The following is a 22,236-nucleotide window of genomic DNA, read 5'->3' on the forward strand; positions in this document are numbered from 1 at the left end:
ACAAGCCTCATTTCTAGGGTTTTGCAATTCTAATGCCACTTGAGAAAGGACAGCAATTTTTCTGGAGGGGTCTGGTTATCAAAATGCACCTTACTTGAGACCAGACCACAGGCTTGGAGTCAGACCATCAGTGTGATCTAGAGCCAAAGAACCTGGCCTTCTGAGCTCCAGATTGTTCCTCTGTTCAATGGAGATAATAAGACCTACCTGGTAAGATGACTGTGTTAAAGGAGATACTACAGATACCGCGCTTAACGTCGTACTTGTGTCAGATGAAAACTCAGTAAATCATTACCATGATTATTATAATGTGAGACTATAAAGTGATTACCTATAAAGCTAGACTCTCACATTATTGCCCAAAACAGCTCCTCTCCACCAACAAATCTCAAGACCGACCACCCTTAAACCTCCTGCCTAGAACTTCATCAGAGGAATAGAATTGGCGTAGTTCAAATGCCGGGACTCAAACTTAATTCTGAAACACTCACACAGACACACCCATATATGGAACTGACACTACTAGGAGCCTTGGGCTGAAGCTCAGGGATCTCATTAGGCTGCCAAGTGTCCCCCCTTCCAGCCTTGCCTCTGCACAAAACTATGGTCAGGAGATTGTTCATTGCCAACACTGTTCATTGCCAACATCAGTCGAGCCAGAGGGAGACAATGGGGAACTGACAGTGGAGCGTGCAGAAGGCTCAAGGGTGCCTTACACCTATAGTCCTGCCTCTTGCCCGGGACCACAAGGCTCTGAAGATCATCATCGCTCAGACCCTTTAAGGTCAGCACTCCCTCTTGTCATCAACCCTACCTCTTCCTTTCCATCCCTCAATCCAGCATTTATTAAGTGCCCACCAACAAGCCAGACACTGTGCCAAGTGCTGGGGAGCTCCTGGTCCAGCAGGTACATCAGACACCAACATATAGATCCCAAGTAAGAGTGGTGTCTAGGGTGTTCTCTGGAGTGAGTCCAGAGAGGGAGAATAGGCCACACTTTGGGTTACCCTGAGTCTTCATGGAGATCCAAACAATTCCTTTAGCGAGAAGGTCCTGGCCAGCAGGTCACTCACCACATTGGTGTCCTGCATGGCCCTGGCCCACTCTGCAGGACTCTACTCGGTGTTCAGATGTTCTGGGAGACTTTTTTGCCACTTCAAGGTCCATGCCCGAGAGCTGGAGGTGAAACTGCTCCCTGTGGGCAGCCTTCCGGAGTGCGCGGATGGCTTTCCGGAGCCGCTTCTCAGTTCGCTTTACGATGCAGCTCAGGTCACAGGAAGCTACGGGAATGAGAGGGACAGCAGTGGGGAAGGAGGTCAGGCTGCAGGATATGAGGATGTCCAGACACCCGCTGCAGGACCCACCAACACCCGCTGTTCCCTGTGGACAGAGTGGGGGGACACCTGGGGCTGGGCACCTAGCAGGCTGGGCAGCATTTGATTCCAACAGAAATTTGTTGACCAAAACTGAAGCTTTGAGTTTTTATGGAGCAGATTAAATCATGAGGTTCCAAACCAATTCAGTCTAGTTTGGGAGTGAAAAAAATCAAAAAACAAAAAACAGGAGATACTTCAGTGGTTGCAGTACTTTTTTCCCCCAAGAATGATGAAAAGTGAAAGGCAAAAGAGTCAGGAGCAAGCTGTGAGCAGCCTGACACCAAAGACTGTGTTCAAACCAACCTGTCACCTCCTTTTGGTTAGTTTCAAGTTCAAACTCAACAGTGATAAACATTTCCTTAGTGGCGCTTGGTCGGCCAGGGGCTCCTGGGACTTGCTTGCCAGAGCTGCATGTAAGGTTTGCGTAGCGGAAGCTCTCTTTTACTGAGCTGTGCTTCTCTGTATGAAGAAACAAAATTATCGGAAGCCAGATCCTGGCAAAGCACTCAGTTGAACATTCGCTAGAGCTCAGTAAACATTTCATTAAAACAACTCTCAAGGGACTAAGTGATTAACTCCAGATGCCAAGACGTTGCAGCTAGGAGCACGATGACATTTTAAATTCAAAGAGCCAGTATTGCCTCCTATATAACTTAACAATTTAGCCCTTGAAAATTATTTGCATGGGTGAATGCTAGATGTTTCTGACTGACCAGCCACATATGTGGAAGACAGGACACCAGGGTCGCCTTGCATTCCTAACTGACAGTCTGCTAAGGTGTGCTCGTGTTCTCACAGTTGGTTTCCTTAGAGCTGGACTGTGATGTACCAAGCAGGGGCTGAGGCTTCAAATAGGGAACGAGCATAAAAGTAGAAAGAAAACCAACTCCTGCTTTCAGGCAAACTGACCTTGGAGTAATTCTAACCTGAAGGGGAAGCTGGAAAGCACATTAACAGTGAGGTCTCATTTTGAAATAACCAGGAGCAATATACGGCACAAAGCATCTAGAGAACCAAACAATATCATGAAGGCATCTAGGGTGGGAGGGAAAGTGTTGTGTAAGGCAAGGCTCTGCACATCCTTATTCCAGACTCTGGCCATCTCTCCTCCTCCCCTCCCATGGCTTCCAGTGTATATTTTAACTAATGGCTGTTAACCCAAACCACATTATCATCCACACAACTGATTTGTCTAATTTTTAAAGTTTTAATGTTTATTTATTTTTGAGAGTGAGAGAGAGACAGAGCACAAGTGGGGGAGGGGCAGGGAGAGAGGGAGACAGAATCCGAAGCAGGCTCCAGACTCCGAGCCCAACATGGGGCTCGAACTCACCAACCGTGAGTGACCTGAGCTGAAGTCGGAGGCTTAACTGACTGAGCCACCCAGGTGCCCCTGATTTATCTATATTTTAAACTCTTACTTTACTCAACTGATGTATCATCTGTATCATATTTTTCTTCAACACTACAAGGATGTTCAAAGTAATGGGTGATCAGGAGCCAAAGGAAGGAGGAGGCAGATTAATTCTCCCTCACACCTAAATTTCCCCTAAAAATCCATCTTACCTTTTCAAAAGGCTAACTTCAAATCTCAAACTAAACAGTCATTTTGAATATTTTTCTCCTTCAATTTTCCCAAATCTATATTTTAAACTTTTTATTTTGAAATAAGTTTAGATTTACAGATAAATTGCTCAGATAGAACTGAGAGTTCCCGTATACACTTGGTTGTTTCCCCTAATGCTAACATCTTACATTAACATGTATATTTATCAACACTAAGAAATTAACATAGTATAATACCATTAAAGAAACTAAAGACCAAGTCTCTTTTAAAATAATGCTTTTTCCCTCTGATCTAAAAGTATAAATGCTCACTGTGGAGAATTTGGAAAATGCAAAAAAAAAAAATTAAAAATTAAAATCTCCTGCATCTTCCCACCTAGTTATTACTACTACTGATGAAATGGTGAGTTTCCCTTCTTTTCCATCTAGTCACACTTTTTCTTACATAGTTTGGGTTGTTTAGATACACAAAATCTTACTCTCCCCTTCTCCATCTTAGCATTTTATTACAAGAACATTTTCCTATGTCATTAAACATTCTTTGGAAACACATAATTAATAGCTGTATAATATCCTATCAAATGGGGGCACCTAGGTGGCTCATTCGGTTAATTGACTGATCTCAGTTTCAGCTCAGGTTATGATCTCATGGTTCATGAGATCGAGCCCCGTGCTGTCAGCACAGAGCCTGCTTGGGATTCTCTCTCTCCCTCTCTCTCTGCTCCTCCCCTGCTCGCATGCACGCATGCACACCTGCACTCTCTCTCAAAAATAAACAAATAAACTTAAAAAAAAATCCCATCAAATGGAGGTACCAAAATTAATCTCAATTAGTTTCTTAAAAAAAAACTGGCAAAAGTGACTACAGTGAGCTTTGTTCATTTGTATGATTTATTAGAGGTAAACTAAGGAAAGAAGCATCCCTAATCCATGAATCCTGATTTTTTTTTAATCTCTAAAATTATTCTATGAAATAATACTGGAAATGTGAGCTGCGGAAGGAGTGTTGCGTTCTGTTCTCTAAAAGGTCAGTTCTACTTGGATGGTGTTTGTTCTGCTGAAGTTAATGGAGTCACTGCCTCCAAAGACTGGATCCAGCAGGAAAGCTGGATATTACATCTTAGTTCATCAAAGATTATCCTGAGCCAAACCTCTTTCATTTCTTTGGCTTATATTCCAAGTGACTCTAAGATCTAGAAAATTTAACCCAATGTGATCACAAATTGACAATGCATCTTAAAGTCCTTATTGATTCCTGTGAACTCATATGTTACCCCAGAGCTTTACCATCTGTACCTGGCAAAGGAAACCCTGAAATATAACTCCAGAACTATACAGAGGTGCTAGGTTAGCTCCTCTTCCTCCTGCGAAGAGAGTCCTTGCAGATTCTGGACTGTTCAATCCCATCTGAAGGGCTCGGCTTGTTACAGGCCCTTTTCCCAACATGCAGGCAAGCTCCCTGCACCAGCCATCTGATTCCATACCTGGTAGTGCTGGCCGCAGACCCTCAGGAAACCGCTCAGCCTTTTTCAAACTACACTTGCCTTCATTTAGTTTAAAGGTTACACTTGTCCTGATGGTGGCGACATCTTCAGAAAGAAACAAGTGAGAGATGTTATCTTCAGAGACAAAGGAATGGAAATACCTGGTGGGTAGTGGCAAGCTATCCGTAGGCTATACACTGCACACCCTGAGCTCCTCTCTTACCCTGAGACCACAAAAGATTTGGATCATGGAGTGCCCGTTACCCTGAGGCTGGGGACACCAGGAGCCTCCTAAGAGTTACACTTATCTCTTCATCTGAAGTGAATCCTGTGTTCGAATATAATAAAGAGAGAACCTAAAACAACCTGAACGCTGAGATGAACCATGAAGTCACTTTTATGCCTTCCCAAGAAAGAAGACCAGAATCTCCTAGTTCAAATTTAAACAAGACTGCTGATGGAAATGGTGAAGGGCAGATTCTCCTGGATAAGTCTTTCCTGGGAGGACAAGGTTGAGGGAGCAGACAGGGATGGCACTCACTAAACGTGGCTAGGATGTTCAGGGTCTGGGGAAAGCAACAGTCCCACTTTTAGGGCCTCTTGTGCAAAATTCTGCTCTCCCTCCCACAATCAGTCTTAATCATATGTCAAGTTCTAGAACCAAAGACCAGGATTCATGCTTTAGCTCTTTGACTTATGATGAGAACTTAAGCAAGTTACTAAAGCTCCCTAAGCCTCAGTTTCCTCATTTGTAAAACAGACAAAATTGGGGTACTTACATGAGGATTATGTAATCCTTATGAGGATTAAATGAGATAATAAAAAAAAAAGTTTATCCTACTGTCTGGCACAAAGTAAGAACTGAATGACTGTTAACTATTTGCTTGCCCATTCTGGGGGTGGCCTAAATTTCCAAGTGCCCATCACTGAGGGATTTGGTGAAACAGACCATGATATCTGTTCTGACTGGGTCCAAATGTTAGGCAAGAGAGGCAGTGAAGGATGATGCTTACGACTCTAGATCTAGACTTCTGGTTAAAATCCTGGCTCCACTATTTCCTATCTGAGTCACATTGGGTATATCATTTCACCTCTCTGAACCTCAGTTTCTTCATCTGGTTAATGAGGATAATAGCAAAATTGCGCCGAGGGTTGCAGTGTGGATTAGATCAGATAATACATGTAATACAGAGGCTGGTATGTTTTAACTGCTCAATAAATATATTCGAGTATTCTTACCAGCTAGCTCTGCTCATGTATGTAATACAGACATCAGGAACTATTTGCTCATTCAGATATTCTCATGACATAATCATAGAGATATCTAAATCAAGGAGGACAAGGCTACTTAAAAGCTTTAAATTTCATTCTTTGTCTTTTGACAAACGAGAAAGTGTTCAGGCCTTTTTCTCTGGAGAGAATCCTTGCGCCCCATCATGCCCATGCCTATCTCTACCAACTCCATGTGCTCCAGGCACACATTGCCTTCTGGGCCTTTCAGGTGCTCTGGGGTACAGGGAGTTTGGGAGACCCGAATCTCCAGATCTCAGAGTTCTGTGCACCTCTGCCCAAGATGACAACCCACCAGGGCTGAACACAGAGCATCCTAGCACACGGTGGACAGTCAGTAAGTATTTGTTACACAGTGAGTCAGTTTTCAGGCACAAAGGCTGTGGGCAAGAACATCCTGTAACGCACTCACAGCAATGAGGAGATTAAGAGAAAAGAAAATAAAGCCAGCGCCCAGAACTGCACCTCAAGAATGAAGCCCATTTAACACAGTGAACCCCAGAGAGAACACGCAGATTTGGTAATTACCCCCGAAAGCAGAGTCATTGGATTTTTGCTGTTTGCTCCTGAGAGAAGAGGAAGAGCCGCAGGTGACAGAGTAGGCCTCTTGCAGTCCTGACAGACAGAATGTGGGTTGTCAACATGAAAGCAAGGTTACGGTCTCTCCTGGTAGCAGCTAAAATCACCCCCCACCTCCCATTCCACGTGGACCACTAGACAAATGCTCAGCATATGGGTGTCAAGGCATGGGCCTCTGGTGGTCAAGGGGCAGCTGGTCAAACACCTGGAAATCCTTTGAGAGTGTTTAACACCTAAAGGCCAGGAAGGCCTGGTTCTGGCATGAGGACTTGCCCCAGGGACTGAGACCCACTCACCTGAAGAGAGGTGAATGCCAGAGTGACATCTGAGGAAGCATCTGTCTCTTCCACCACTCCTACCGCAATGCAGGGACACATGGGGTGATACACTAGTGGGCAGGACCCCCTTCACTTCTAGACAGGACAAAAAGCAGACACTTATAGAAAGAGAAGGACACTTCCAGGCATGATAAAGGCAGCTGAGTTCCAGACATCCAAGGCCCCAAGAAAAGAAGGTGGAACTGATACCCAGCACAGAACACAAGACACAGGGTGCCATGTCCCTCCAAGGTAAGGAAGCTACTTGTATGCTATTTTTTTCCATGCAGAAAAACAACCAGAAAAACAGAAGTGCTCCAACCTACACAGAAGCACAGAAGGAAACACCAAAGAGCCTGTAAAGTATCTCCTGTTTTTGAACTATTTAAAGAATGGCTGCTGCCGCTGAGGGGAGAAGAATCAGTGAAGGGATGGTCAAGTGCACTCCGGGCCCAGTTGGACATGGGAGAGAGCTGCCAGTGGCAGTGTGAGCCCGCTGACTGTGAGTCTCGGTACCCCTTACCCACACAGTCTTTTTTATTCCAGTGGAGCTTGTATGCAGAGTGGCATCGGCATTCATAGCTGCCCACAGTGTTCACACAGACCTGCTGACAGCCTCCATTGTTGACGCTGCACTCGTTGGTGTCTGTGGAACAAAACACTCTCCTGTCACAGCAGCCCATGGATGACCGGGCTGGCGCTGTCCCTCCCTTGAGGAAGTCACATGGTTGAACTCACTAAGCAAAGGGAAGGTGCTAACTGCCTTCAGGATGTGCACCTGGCACCAGCAGACCCCACTCCCCACTCAGTGGATTTCCTGGCATAGGCCTCGCCAGGATGGTCTCAAGTTCCGTTCTTGACCAAACATTTCCCCCATTCAGGATACTCAGAAGGGCGGCACACTCTACTTTCAGATGTCCAAGCTCAAGCACTGCATAGCGCATCCTCCTGGGCTACATACCAAGGGAGATAGAATTAGGATTCTTCACTTGACAGTTCATATTCAGTAGGTGGAATATAGAAAAGGAAAATGACTTGCACTAATTCCCATCAACCTGAGACTGAGTCTAGGTTGGAAGGTGGTCCATCAAAAACTCAGACACACATCCATATTCAGGGAATATTTTCTTGAATATATTCTTGGTGGACTGGAAAAGTACATTTTTAGCCATGCCAAGGATGTATCGAAAAGAAGAGAGACAATACTATCTATACCAAATCCCACTACGCTCCATTCTTATTATGTATAGAACACAAGGATTGGGCAGGAAGTATTTAGGCCAGTAGTTCCCAAATATTCGGATACTCAGTAATACCTTTAAGAAGCCCAAGTCATTCAGAATTGTGGGGGGAGTCATTTGATGTCAAATCTTATTTATGCCATAGTCTACACGAGAATAAGGACAAATGACATCAGAACATGCTGCTACATGGGCACAGCACAGAGAGATCAAGTCGACGGTCCCACTCCCAGCTCAAAGACCTGTCCAAAGACTAGCTCCAAGCTTTAAAAAGGCTTTTCAGCTAGTTCCTGTGCACAGCAAAGCTGTGGAATTGGTTGGTGCCCTCTCTGAGGACTGTGACTTTCCTATCCACTGGGAAGTTCCAACAGACAGGATATCAGCTCCTGAGAGACCCTTCCACTGAATACAACTATGTCAATAAAGTCAACAAAGAATTCACAGTTGATTAGCTCACTTCTTCTCTCTGCTCCATTTCACACTCAACATGTTAAAGGGATCAGTGTGATAGATTTCCCTTAGCAGATGTTTCCCTTGAGTTGATGAAGTCACTACGACTATACAGGGACTAAAACATCCCATTCACTCCCCAGTATAGGAAAATTGACCCTGATCTGGAGAAACCTTGGGAGCTAGGCCTCCCCTGCAGGCCCAGGTTCACCTGACTCTAGAGGGACATTCTGCTCACCTCCACAGTGGGTGAAGCCATAGAGGGTGTACCCTCTGTTGCAAGCACATGCGAATGTGCCAGGGTGGTTGATGCAGCTGTGGTCACAGGTCCTATCCAAAGAGCATTCATCCACATCTGTAATTGTCAAAGGGAGAGGGGAGCTGAAACCAACTCTGAGGGATGAGTGGAAAGAGCATTTGTAATTCCACCTATTGACTGACAACAAAAACAACATAAACAGAATTTTAAAAGTATCAGTTCTCTTGCTCACTTGTGTTTAGACAATGTTGGGAAGCCTACAATAAGTATACTCACAACCAGAATCCTTATTTCCAAATTCTGTTGCAAACTGCACTCGTCTTTAGGCTCAGTTGGTCTTTCTCACATGCCTATTTGCAGAGCTGAGTAATTTAAAATATTTAAATGAAGCTAAATGAGACAGCATACCTTAAAAGGGTTTGTAAACTATAAGGTGCAACCCATACATTATTGTTGTTATATTACTATTGGTAAAACAGCAGTACTAATTATATAAGCTCTAGCAAATTGAAAGGAGAAAACAGCTGGGTTGGAGATAAATCTGGTTCCTGTCTTTCCAGAATTAGTCTTCTGGCCCCAGGAGTCCAATTTATCCTCGGTTTTAATGTCCTCTGCACTAAAAGAATGCATGAACACAAACATCCTCAGTGAGTTTCTATTGCAGACACGAAAATTTGGTGTTTAAGCTCCAAACTGGATCCTCTTGGCCAATCCCTTGGCTTTGTTCTTCTGCCATGGTTCAGCCCCACAAGGCCCCTCCTGTGCTGGTTCAATGTGGAGGCATTGCTGGCTTCAGCTGAGGTCCTGGAAACTAGCCTCAGGAGGCTGCCTTTGTCGATTTAATCATCTCTTCTTCCCTGGTCTGGTCTTCACATCTTTCCTGTAGACTAGAATTTCAGTGCTTCATTTCCTCAACTCTTTGGAGGGGTTTTTTTTAAATAGAGTTACGACTTGTGTCTCCAAATGGATAAACCAGGACCAGTACAGAACTCAGTGGAAGCCAATTAGCCCAGAGCTAGATCTCTTTTTCAACACCAAATGTGCCACAAGAAACTATGTTAATAAAAACCAAACATTTGGAAGGAACTGGAGGAATGAAAAGATGAAATTAGAAAGGGCAAATTCTTACAAAATCTCTTCATCATTTGCTTTTCCCAGAAATCTTGGCAATTTCCTCAGTAAATTTGTTCTGTGAAAATATTTGTTCTGATCAGTGAAAAATAGGAAAAAAGTCCATTTCTTCCCTAGTAATTGATGTCACTCTCTGAATTCTGTGATTAACATCAACCAGTTGTTGGGAATGTGGACTTGTTCAGTAGCTGGCTTTGGCTGCGCATGATGGGCTGTTGCTTTGCCAAAAATAATGAGATCACTTTTCTAATTCCTTTTTAATGTGTTTACACAGCTTAAACAGTATTTCTTGCCCTATACATTAGGAAACATTATGTGCAACATCAAATTTGCTTTCCAAGTCAAATAGAAGAAAGCCATGCAATACTCATCTAGAATGATCTTGCTGAATTTAAAGGGGGCTATACTTGAACTGCCTGACAAATTATGTATTAGGAGGAAAAAAAAAAAAAAAACAAGAGAGAAGCCTAATTCATACCATAAGGCTAAAAGACGGTAATGTTCCATTTTTATTACCTAAAGTGAAATCAGATATTATTTTCTGATTTTAGTTTAATTCTGGGATTTCTAACAAAATAAGTTAGGCTGTTCTTATTTCCAGAAATGGAACAAGAATACATGACAGCACATCTTTCCTGAAAGCTGCTTCCTATATATCCATAGGGCATAAAAGGTGCTCATCTGAAACTAGATATGATGTTTCTCACCCAACAAAGCTTACTCCCATCCATAAAAGTTATTAATATCAACAACTGCTCCCCAAAGATGCTCCCTTACCACACCTCTTGTGTGGGAGGAAAGCATGTAAGAGGGGGTCTGCAATCCTGCCCGAGGACCCACCAGCCTTGCCTCCACTCAATTCCCCTTCCCTCTCCACCGTTCCTCTCCCCAAGCACCAAAGGCTGGTCATTAAAACAAGGGCTATAAGGAAGAGATCAACTGGTACATGACCTTGATTATGGGTTGACCCCAACTTTTCGCTAGGAAAAGGTAAGGTATGTTAACTCAATCTATATACTTTTTCCACCAAGTTTTATTACAAAATCCTCAAAATTAAAGGAAATTTTTAGAAAAGAAAAATTCCACATAATCTCAACACCCTAATGCAACCCTGTTTACACTCTGTGATCCATTCCATTTCTAGCAGCCAGCTCTGCTGTAATCACACCAGATGGATTCTTTAAGGTGTTCTCTAATCGTTAATACTTGTGAGCTACATTGGTGTTTTTACTCTACCAACAGATGAAATAAGTGAAGCATGGACTGGAGGTTGGATTAATGACTCCATCAAGAAGCCCAATGAGCCAGTCTCTGCCAAAGTGGGGTTTCGTCTTCTCTGCTCCAACCAGCGGGCATTGCACAGCACAGCTATGTTTCAGCACATACCTTGGCAAGACTTCTCATCTGTTAATAACTTAAATCCCTTTCTGCAGCTGCAGTCAAAACTGCCCACGGTGTTTTTGCAGAAATGATCGCAACCTCCATTGCGGGTCTGGCACTCATCAATATCTGTAACAGGTAAGCATCGGCAAATCAGAGAGCGATACTTGCCTGGTTTTCCACAAATCCCTGAAGTGCTATTGTGTGCGTGCTTCATTACTCTCTGAAACAAAAACAGACCCATAAAAGCGTTTAAGGATGTTTGCTGATGTTTTTAATCTTACACATGTTTTCTAGTCTGGCTTAACTGATTTGGAAAGACAAGTGTCTTGTCCCCTTGAGAACTCTGACTTGTGCTACCCTGGACTAGCATTAAGGACACATATTATGGGAAAGAATGGTGATGTCCTATTATAGTTTCATTCTTGCCCTGCTCTCTCAAGATAAGATGGCTCCCTTGGGCATACTTTCCATTCCAGTTTAATGCTTCAATTTATAAGGAATTAGAACATTTGCTTTGGCAAATTACACAACAATCAAGTAGTCTCAATGCTTTTAAATGATTCCTGATACTCAAATTAATCTTATCTTTTCTCAGTTTCATCTGGTAACTGGTTGTCTACTTTTTATCATGTTAAAGAACTAAGCCTTTGTACTCTTGCCCATGAAATGCTAGCAGGTCACTGAGGTATCTATTCATTAGTAAAAACTAATTTTATAGTTATTCATTATGTTCTCTGGATAATAATCTTGGCTGTTATTTATAAATAGTCTCTAGATTGTTATTTATAAGATGTTGATATTATCACCTGCAAATGAATGTTTTCTTGAGCTTCTGCCTTTTTCTAATAAGGCCCTACCTGAAATGTGTCATCTGATGCTTGCTGAAGCTGACCTTCTCAATAGTTAGTGTAATTAAGTTGGTTCTAATTAAGCTTACTCAATTATAACCTTCCACTAGTCCAGGGAAGAAAAGCTTCGATCAATATGAATCATAAGCAAATCCGGAATCACTCAGGAGATATGGAGGGGAAGAGCTTCCTTCATCCCCATACATTAGCAGCATGGAGAGGCACAGGCTACCTTTACAAGTCTTCCCATCCAACTGGAGGGTGAATCCAACGGGACAACTGCAATGAACACCTGTTGAAGTATCCTTACAGGTGCGATCGCAGCCTCCATTGTTGACAGCACACGTTTCTGACAAGGAGGTAAGAAAAAGACAGTTAGCTTGCTAAAGAAATGCTGATACAGCTGGGAGGAAAGGATATCGCTGCAGTATTAATAACTGGCAAAGTTCATGAAATCCAAGAAGCATGGTGGGGTACTCACAGTTGTATCCCAAGTCTCTACCACCTGCAGGTGAGCTAAAGAGACAGCAGGTGCAGCTCCTCTCTCCCATCTAAATAAGTGACATCTCCCAAAGAAGCTTGATACAAGGCTAACAATGTCTCTCTCGCCAACTTGCTGAGCCTTCCCAATCCCCCACTGGCAGATTTGAAGCCACTAAAATTTCCTATTGATCCACAGCCAGTGACCTGCTAAGCGTGGCTACATCTGGCAAGCTAGATGTGAATGCAGAACAGGGCAAAGGGGGATGTCCCTTCCTCAATCCTGAACCCTCTCCCTTCAATATAAGTAATAGGAGAAGCAAGAGAGGGCAAGCTTCCCCTACCCCAACTATTCCCTTGCTGCAGAAGGGAAGTCATTGGACTTCATCCCTGCAACTGCCAATTAACTCAGATTAGAAGTTTACCTTTCGCTGAAAGGAGAAAGACCTGTCAGAAGTACATGAAAAAATCAGCCAAAGTTTTTAAGTCACAACTAAAGAGATGGGGAACAACAAGCAAATGTCCTTCTAGTTTCACTTACTGCTTTTACTTCCATAGCTACCTCACTGTAGAGCCTTGGGGGGAGAAGCTTAGTTCTAATTAAATAGGACAGTAGAATAGGTATATCTGTTTCCTCTCAAAACCTAACATGAGAGTAAATAGATTTTTTTCAAGTATAAATCCTTGGGGCACCAGGCTGGCTCAGCTGGTTAAGCATCCAACTCTCAATATCAGCTTGAGTTGTGATCTTGCAGTGGTGAGATCAAGCCCTGCAAAGAGCCTGGTGTTGGGCTCTGCACTGTCAGTGAGAAGCCTGCTTGGAATTCTCCCTGTCTCTGTCTCTGTCTCTGTCTCTGTCTCTCTCTCTCTCACACACACACACATACACACAACAAACAAAAAATAATAAAGTATAAATCCTTAAAAACTGGTGTAAAAGAGTATGGAGATTCCTCTAAAAGTTAAAAATAGAACTCCCCTACAATCCAGTAACCACACTACTGGATATTTACCCAAAAAATACAAAAACACTAATTCAATGGGACACATACACCCCATGTTTCTGGCAGCATTATTTACAATAGCCAAATTATGGAAACAGCCCAAGTGTCCATCAGTTGATGAATGAATGAATAAAGAAAACATGATACACACACACACACACACACACACACACACACACACACACACACACACTGGAATATTATTCAGCCATAAAAAAGAATTAAATCCTACCATTTGCAACAACACAGATGGAGTTACAATACTCTATACTCCGAAGACACTTAAATTTTTTTTTATGCTAAGCTAAATAAGTCAGAGAAAGACAAATACCATATGAGTTCACTCATATGTGGAATTTAAGAAAGAAAACAAATGAGCAAAGGACAAAAAGAGAGAGACAAACCAAAAAACAGATTCCTAACTACAGAGAACAATGGATGGTAACCAGAGGAGAGGTAGGTGGGTGGATACGTGAAACAGGTGTTGTATGGAAGTGCCGAGTCACTATATTGTACACCTGAAACTAATATTACACTGTATGTTAACTAGACTGAAATTAAAATTTTTTTAAAGTACAAATCCTTAAGGACAAAGAAAATGGAAGCCAAGACAATATAAACATCCTGGAAGTGGCATATCAGTGGAGGAGCAGTAATGGGCACAGCAGAAAGATAAACCCTAGTGGTCTGCAGAGGGGGTGCCAACAGGTGGTAAGCTCATATGAGCCACAGAACCCCAGAAAGGCCTGGGAATTGGAGATACGAAGTTACTCTAGAGGCGGAGGTGAGGAAGGAGCTAAAAATAGGAAGATTGATTATAAGTCTGTGAAAGAAACAGATAAACCCTCAGATCCCCTCCTAAATTTCACAGCCAGGTGACTCCCCCTTCCCTATTCGGGCTACAACAGAGAAATTTATCCTCTGGAGAAGTGGGACAAGAGAAGTACTGGGCTCCAGGGTACCAGGAATAGCAGAGAGGGAGGAAGAGACACTGTTAGGTAAAAATCTATACCCTGAAAAGAGAGATCTCAAAGTCTTACCACCACCACCATCATCCCAGCTCTGGGAACACTGACAGGCAAGACTATGCTTGGCAGGAGACTGAACTGGACTGCCCAAGTGAAAAGACGTATAGATATTAGCATTTGAAGATCTCCAGATGAAATGGCTAAGTCACTGCCTAGTCATCCAAGTATAAAGCCTACCAACTGATAGAATATCCAATTGGCTTTTTAGTATTTCACTATTAAATATGAAAACTCAACCTAGAATCACCAGACAGTTCAAGAAGGCCTTTAAAATTAAACAAATGCACCAAATCAAACAAACAAGGAAGAGGGAACTTGGAAGAAACAAAGCTAATACAAGGGGAAAAAAATAAAAGTTTTAAAAATCTTGTAATTAATTTCCTCAGAGAGATAAGAAAAGCATTCACGAAACATGAATATGTACCTACAACAAAAGACCAAAGTAAAATTCTTGAAAAATTACAGTATGAAAACAGAAATTTAAAAAGAAATCCTGCAGAGGATTAGAAGAAAAAAATGGAAAATCTAGAAATAGAACAAAAATTTAAGAAAAGAGAAGAAAATTAGAGGAGTTAAACAGCCAACTAACACAAGTTCCAGAGAGAAAGAACAGAGAATATGGAGTGAAGAAAATTATCAAAGAAAAAATATAAGGAACTGTCTCAGAACTAAAGGACTCAAATATCCATATTGAAAAGGCCAACTGAGTGGCCTTCAGCATAACAGGTGGGAAAAGTCCCATAGTGAGGGTCATTATTGTGAAATTTCACATCAACAGGGACAAGGATAAGACCCTGAAAACATCCAGACAGAAGCTTTCATAGATTCCATTCAAAGGATCAAAAATAAAAATGACTTTAGATTTCTTAAAACAACACTGAATGCCTGAAAAAAATAGAGCACTCACTACTCACAACTCGGAATTCTATACTGAGCTAAATTCTCAATAAAAGGAGAGTAGAAAGGCATTCTCAGGCGTGGAAGGCTTTTAAAAACCTATACCTACCTGTGTAAACTAACAAAAGAGAAGACATGAGGTCTACTGACACAGGAGCATGGTGAAGGGCATTCCCAGGCTGGTGCTAATGGGAAGGCCCAGAGGAGAAGTGTACAGCCAGCCTGAAGAATCAGGCCCCTCTACGGCAGGGAAGCCTCATAAGACACTTTAAAAACATTTTTTTAATGTTTATTTATTTATTCTGAGCGGGGAAAGGGCAGAGACAGAGGGAGAGAGAGAATCCCAAACAGGCTCCGCTCCATCAGCACAGAGCCCAACGTGGGGCTCAATCTCACAAACCGCGAGATCAGGACCTGAGCTGAAATCAAGAGTCAGAAGCTTAACTGGTTGAGCCACTCAGGCGCCCCTGGAAGATACTTTTTAAGAAGGAAATGGAGGTGTTGTATGGAAACCAATTTGACAATAAATTTCATATACTGAAAAAAATAAAATAAAAAGAAGAAAATGGAATTGATAAGACAATTGTTGTATTTGAACACATTGAAAGGGTTTTAGAACTCTGCCTGAAATTTGCAAAAGAACTGCTAAGAGGTACTTAGAAAACTAAGCAGAGAAAATAATAATCATAGCACATTACATGGTTCAGGTGAATCATATTTAGATATTCATAATCACAATGATGTAAATACATAATATTGATTTAAACAGTGATAAAACCACATTAAGGGTATGGGAGAGGGAGTGTATGCATTAGGGGAGAGGGCAGAAGAGAGCTAAAACTTGTTGTGTCCTGGAATAGGAAGTCAAAGTAAATATCTAAAACTGACACAACAAGAAATAAGTGTATAATGTCACAATATTCGTGGGAAAAAGAGAAATAACTATATATACTTTTCAGAAATATGGTGGAGGGCAAGTTAGAAGAAGAAACAACTAGGAGAAATGAAAATTGTTGCCTTTGTCAAATGGGATGAGGGAAAGGGAAGTTTTGAGGCAAGGAAATGATGTATTTCATTACATGCCTAATAGCACTGATTAAAGTTTTTAAGGTTTTTTATACTACTCGTATGCAGTATTTTAATTCAACGCAATTAAATATAATTTTAATAGGGTAGAAAAGAGCTCAGAAATGTCACCTGCCTGGTGGCCAATGTCTGCTCAATATATTACCTGTTAAATATAGAAGCTATCAAAAAACTGGTTTTGTTTAGGTCAAGCCAAGCTTTCTCCCGAATAATAATGTGCCAGAGGATCTGATTGCCACCCACACAGCCACTGCCTCTACTTCTGTTCCCGTCTCCAGCTCCGCTGGCAGATCTGCTGGCAGACCTTCTTATATCCCACAGCCAAGTGCCACTCTTCTCCATTCATCTCTTTTGCCATTACCATGGGCTGAAGTCAGAGAGAAGATGACTCGGCTGACAAAAACCCAGACAAATCACCATGCTAAGCTAGGGGCTGCCTGCCCAAAGTGCCTCCCTGGTCAGTTAGTTACTCAGAAGGACAGGAACTGACATTCACTGACCACCCACTAAGTCCCAGGCATTGGACTATGGCCACTTTTGCATATTATTATCATAACTGAGCTTCCTGATAACCCTAAGAGGTAGGTTTTATTATATCCGTTTCAAAGAAAGACCAGGAGACCGAGGCGCAGGGGGATTTGCCCGAGTCTCACAGCCAGTTGGGGGCAGCGCTAGGAGGCTAACTTGCTTGTTCTGATTGCTGGGCCGGTACCCTTCCCACAATTCTAGAGTCCTTGGATGGTGACTAAGTAACAGCAGTGGGTGAAGAACAGACACAATGTGGCTTGACAGGAGCTGCTGACCCAGGTCCAGCTGGTCTGGGGGTGTAGGGGCCCTGATGTAATAAGTTAGGCCCAGGTTCAGGACTGATGTAATAAGTTAAGGAGGGAAAGGGACAGGACAGTGGCCAAGGAAGAGGTTGCAGTGCCTACCCATGAGCAGCCGCCGTTTCACCCGTTTATCACTGTCCACCACTGATGTGGCATTGCTCTCTGTCACCTCCAGGGCAGCGTCCTCTTGCTCTATAAGAGACGCAAAACAGCACAGTTCTCAGACTGAATGAATCAGATTATTCATCCCCTGCACAACCCCTTCTGCCGAAACCCCAGACACGAGAACAATGTAAGATGTGCCACTCTGTTCCCTCAATAAAAACGTGTTGTAAAGAGGCTCTGCGGGAAACACAGTATGTTGAATGGCCGCAGAGCCTTAGTAAACATTAAATATGGAAAAGATTTTTGAAGCATATTGCAGTGACCAAAGAGACACTAGGGAATGTAAGCTTCAGATTCACTCCAGTACCCTCAGTCCAGGACAAAAAGAACCTGGGGCCTGGGAACCTCTAAAATGGAGCTAGCAAAGGACGGACCATGAAGTACAGGATAGCATCCCAACAGAAATAGGCAACAGGGGCTTCTGCTGACCATAAGGGCCACTGTGTCATCACAAATGGCTAACTTTAACTTCATGTCGCCCTGGACCTTTAGGATGTATTGTCCCAGTCTCCAGAGTACCATCTTCAGGAGCCCCCCTAGTCTAGGAGAAGAGAAAGGGCTTTCCATGGTGGCACAGGGAGAGAGGGGACACCCTCCCAGGACTAGACTACTCCCACCACCACATGTAAAGCATCACAGAACCCATCTGGAGGCAAATGCTCTGGAAATACCCTGAATCTGGTGCTAAACACCATTAACAGTTAGGTTCAGTTTTGGGGTTAGGGGTGGGCAGGCTGGGGCAGACCCTCACCAAGTATAGGGGTCACTCACCGAGGCAGCTCCTTCCATCTGTGTGCATCTTGTACCCTGGGTGGCAGCTGCACTCCGGGCCTTCGGTGGTGTCCTCGCAGGAGTGCTGGCACCCACCATTCCCATGGTTACAGGTCACTAAGAGGAAACCCAAGCAACACACTGAGCACTGACTTTTCCACAACCAGGGATGGGTTTGCTTCAGAAGATCTCTGCTTGTCATTCAGCAAGCTTTGAACACCTAGTGTGTGCTAGGCACTGCACATAAAAGAAGTAATGACTCAGAGCCAGACGCTGTCTACGTAAACAGACAGTCACAGTATGAATTCAAGAAATGCTGGGGCACCTGGGTGGCTCAGTAGGTTAAGCATCTTGACTCTTGATTTCAGCTCAGGTCACAATCTCGCAGTTCGTGAGTTCGAGACCCACATCAGGGTCTCCATTGTCAGTGCAGAGCCCACTGGAGATTCTCTCTCTTTCCCTTTCTCTCTGCCCCTCCCCTGCTCTCTCTTTCTCTCTCTCAAAATAAATAAACTTAAAAAAAAAACATTAAAAAAAAGAAATGCTGAATGACAGATTTGAGCAGTTATACAGGAAAATGGCAACAGGAAGGTAAGAGAGATTATCACTATTCCAGGGGAATTATGCCAAAAGATTCTAGACTACTGCTTTGTTCTATCAGGAGAAGTTTGCATATTAATACAGCTATACTGGGGCTTTAGAAAATGTTCTAGCACTTTACTCTGGAAGAAACAGATAATACTTATTTGTACAAATACGTTAGAATCTCTCTCATCAGATTCTATCTAGATTAGTTAGAAGGGAGGGAATGTAGAGGAAATGATGACTGCACATATTTAATGCAACATTAACCAACGATTACGAAGACTGTATGAACTCACTGATGATAAGCCAAAAAAAAAGCCAACTCAAAATGATCTATCATCAAACTGAACCGTGGTTACCTCTGGCAAGAGAAATGGGAAAGGGAAGGTTATAGATTTTCTTTACACACTTAGGGCTGTTGAAATTCTTACATAAGCATTTGTAATGTTTCCAATGTGAAAGAACGAAATACATATTTGTGACGTGAGAAAGAAACTGTTCTGTGGTCACAGTGGTGTAAAAATTGTGTATGTCTGAGAACAACTAAATGGGAATATGGAAAAAGTGAAGGGACATAAGGGAAGAGCAAAAAAAAAAAAAAAAAAAACAACGGTGAAACAGCTGGTTATGTGGTGGAATTCTTCTGTTTTTCTTTTTGTTCTTTCCTCAAATGTGATTATAATAATATTTGAGGAAGTGACATCTCAAGAATATTTTAAAATTTAAATTCCAGGTATTCTACTAGCCCCTGAAAAACTGAACTGCCAAAGAGTCGCACTCCACAGGTGAGTCTCCTCTAGAGATGTGGGTCCTCCTTGTGAAGGCACCTAGTGGAGCCACTTGGTTCAGCCCACTAGAAGCTTGTAGGGACAGCCTCACTTTTAGGAGTCCTAAGAGTCTGTCAGAATCTATTTCTGGTGGTGGCACCAGCCCTGGTTTGGCAGGTTTCAGAGCTGCACTCTGCTTTGTGATGGAGACAATGGAGAAAAGTCTCTCACCAGAGAAACTACCTCCTCATCTCTTAACCACTCAGGTCGACTCACTGTAAACAACCATCCCCCGCAAACTGCAGGGGAATTATAGAAAGTCCATGGCTTTGGGAAGAGTTGCTAAAGGAAAACCATCCGTGTCTCCTCTGGCATAGATAGTGGTTTAGGAACACCTTTAATGGCAGGTTGTTTCCTATTACCAGTTGGAGTTTCATTATTGTGTTTCATCGTTGTATGGCAGCTGTGTCCAGACTGGGTACACCATTGATCCATCCATTCATAAATAAATATGTAGTGAGCACATCCTGTGGTAGGCACCAGGGGAAGACTAAGAGGCAAAAATAAGACAAGGTCCCTGACTGTGGGGGATCACAGCTGGGGAGACAGACACATAAATACACAATTCAAGCCTGGTGTCATGTGCTATAATTGAGGAATCAACAGTGCTGTGGGAGCCAAAATACAAAATGGCTGCCCAGTCTGTCAGGGCTTCTGGGGAAGTCTAGCAAAGTGCTAAAGAGCCTTCGAGCTAGATCGACACCCAAATCCTAATTGGCCATGTGCTCCCTGTGTGACCTTGTTGCTTTACCTTCTCCATAATTTTCTCAACTAAAAATGAGGATAATAATACTTAGCTCATAGGGTGATGATATTAAGAATTCAATGGAATTGGTACATCTTTGGACAAGACTTTGCACACAGTAAATGTTCCCCAAAAGTAGCTATTATCCTTATCATTATTAGGCGTTAGGCAGAATATTAAAAATTGAGTGAGAATTCACCAAGCCAGGTGAGGAGGAGGGCTTGGAGAAGGCTTGGAGGCATGAAAGAACATGGGCTGTTCTCCAGCAGGCAAATAGGTCGGTGTTTGGGAAAAGGAGGTGGATGTGGCTTGTACAAGAAGCAGGACCAGGTAGCAAAGAGCTGTGATTGCCAGATGACAACATTTGGTTTCATTCTGTGGGAACAGGGAGACTGGCCCCCAACATTCACAGTCCTCACTCCCAAATTTTATTTCCTTCTGATTGGTTCCCTTAAAAAGTATCATTTCCTTTCCCTATCAGAGACTACCCTTGTGCAGCAAACTTAGTCCTCAGTGAAGGTCAGTATCTTAAGATGGCTGCCTTTCCTGATGTGATTGCTCCACCATGAGGTGGCATTTCTGATCCTGGGCTGCTGAAGACAACCTGTGGAGTAGGATGGTTCCCAGCACAGGCGTGTGCCAGTCTGTACTTACGGATGCAGTCTCTCTGATTCTTGGCCAGCTCAAAACCTGGCCTGCACTCGCAGGCGACGCTGCCCTTTGGGGCCTCCTTGCAGATGTGACCACAGCCGTGATTCTGATTCATGCAGCTCAGACCCTCTGCAAAACAGCAGCATGCAGCCAGTGAGCAGGCTGTAGGCACAGTCCTGAGCCCCAGGGGCACTGCAAAAGGCTGGGGAGAGGGGGTACCTGCCTGCCTGGGTCTCCATCGGCCCCACATTTTAAACAAACATGTCATCCAAATCCAGTCAGGTCAATTAACAGAGACATAAAAAATTTTTATCTCACCCAAGAGATACAAAGTCTGAAGTCTCCTAGAGGTAGGAGCCTTCCTAGTACACTGAAAAGAAAGCACAAGAGCTCTCTGGGGGGTGTGGAACCACAGCCTGCAGACCCCGGGAACTGCTACCTAGACTCTCACCTCTGCTAGGTTGTTACCCATGCTGACCAAGGATACAAAGAGGGGACAATCTCTCTAAGGAAATCTGCAGAGACGAAGATTCCCAACTTGTTCACATACTCTTGAAGATGATTTTCTGAAAATGTCAACTCCCCTCTCTACCCCAACCAAATCCACACTTTGGAGGGGACTCTGACTACTATCTTCTGGCATCAGCATGTGAACACCAGCCCAGGGGCCTCTCTTCTGTGACCACTCTCACCTAGTCCCTGGGCCCTCCCTCAGCAGGTTCAGAGCATAGCAACAACACAACAGAGAGAACAGAAAGAGACCTCACACATGTGCTGTAAAATCCTTTCCAGGTATACTATCATTTCCATTAGGTCCAATCTTGTGGTAACAGAGCTGGGAAGAAGATTCTTTTCCTGGCTAGTTTAATATGCATTTAAATGATGGGGTCATAACATAGTGTATATCTTTGTGGTTTGCCAGAATCCTGCCTCTTCTCAAAACCAATTCTTTGAGACCCTGCTACCTGCCAGAACTCTGGAGGAACTCTCATCACACCCAAGAGTATTCTCAAAACCTCTGCTCAGTTTGTACTGCATTATTATATTAAATACATGCCCATGTGATGCTTCTTTGCCTCTGTACAATAAGTGTCTTTGAGAGTAGGTTTTTTTGTTTTCAACCAACAAGACACTCTCTAACACTAGAAGTAGAAATTTAAAAAAAGTTTTTAACGTTTATTTATTATTGAGAGTCAGAGAGAGACTGAACATGAGCATGGGAGGGGAAGAGACAGGGGGAGAC

General features: G+C 43.1%; 1 protein-coding gene across 2 annotated transcripts in view; it reads right to left on the reverse strand.

Moving 5' to 3' along the window:
• SCUBE2 (signal peptide, CUB domain and EGF like domain containing 2) overlaps window positions 1-22,236 on the reverse strand; it is a 62,740-nt gene that overhangs the window by 23,492 nt on the left and 17,012 nt on the right. Inside the window, exons 5-16 of one of the 2 annotated variants that reach the window (XM_042958347.1) lie at window positions 20,997-21,122; window positions 18,186-18,302; window positions 17,352-17,441; window positions 12,157-12,273; window positions 11,080-11,202; window positions 8,542-8,658; window positions 7,136-7,258; window positions 6,592-6,708; window positions 6,245-6,331; window positions 4,427-4,531; window positions 1,680-1,835; window positions 1,074-1,280 (exon numbers count right to left, since the gene is read on the reverse strand). In XM_042958347.1, coding sequence (XP_042814281.1) covers window positions 1,074-1,280; window positions 1,680-1,835; window positions 4,427-4,531; window positions 6,245-6,331; window positions 6,592-6,708; window positions 7,136-7,258; window positions 8,542-8,658; window positions 11,080-11,202; window positions 12,157-12,273; window positions 17,352-17,441; window positions 18,186-18,302; window positions 20,997-21,122 — 1,485 coding nt within the window. The remainder of the gene's footprint in view (window positions 1-1,073; window positions 1,281-1,679; window positions 1,836-4,426; window positions 4,532-6,244; window positions 6,332-6,591; window positions 6,709-7,135; window positions 7,259-8,541; window positions 8,659-11,079; window positions 11,203-12,156; window positions 12,274-17,351; window positions 17,442-18,185; window positions 18,303-20,996; window positions 21,123-22,236) is intronic. The other variant, XM_042958348.1, reaches the window with a different exon arrangement.

This window comes from Panthera tigris, chromosome D1 (genome assembly GCF_018350195.1).
Source record: "Panthera tigris isolate Pti1 chromosome D1, P.tigris_Pti1_mat1.1, whole genome shotgun sequence".
Classification (NCBI taxonomy): Eukaryota; Metazoa; Chordata; class Mammalia; order Carnivora; family Felidae; genus Panthera; species Panthera tigris.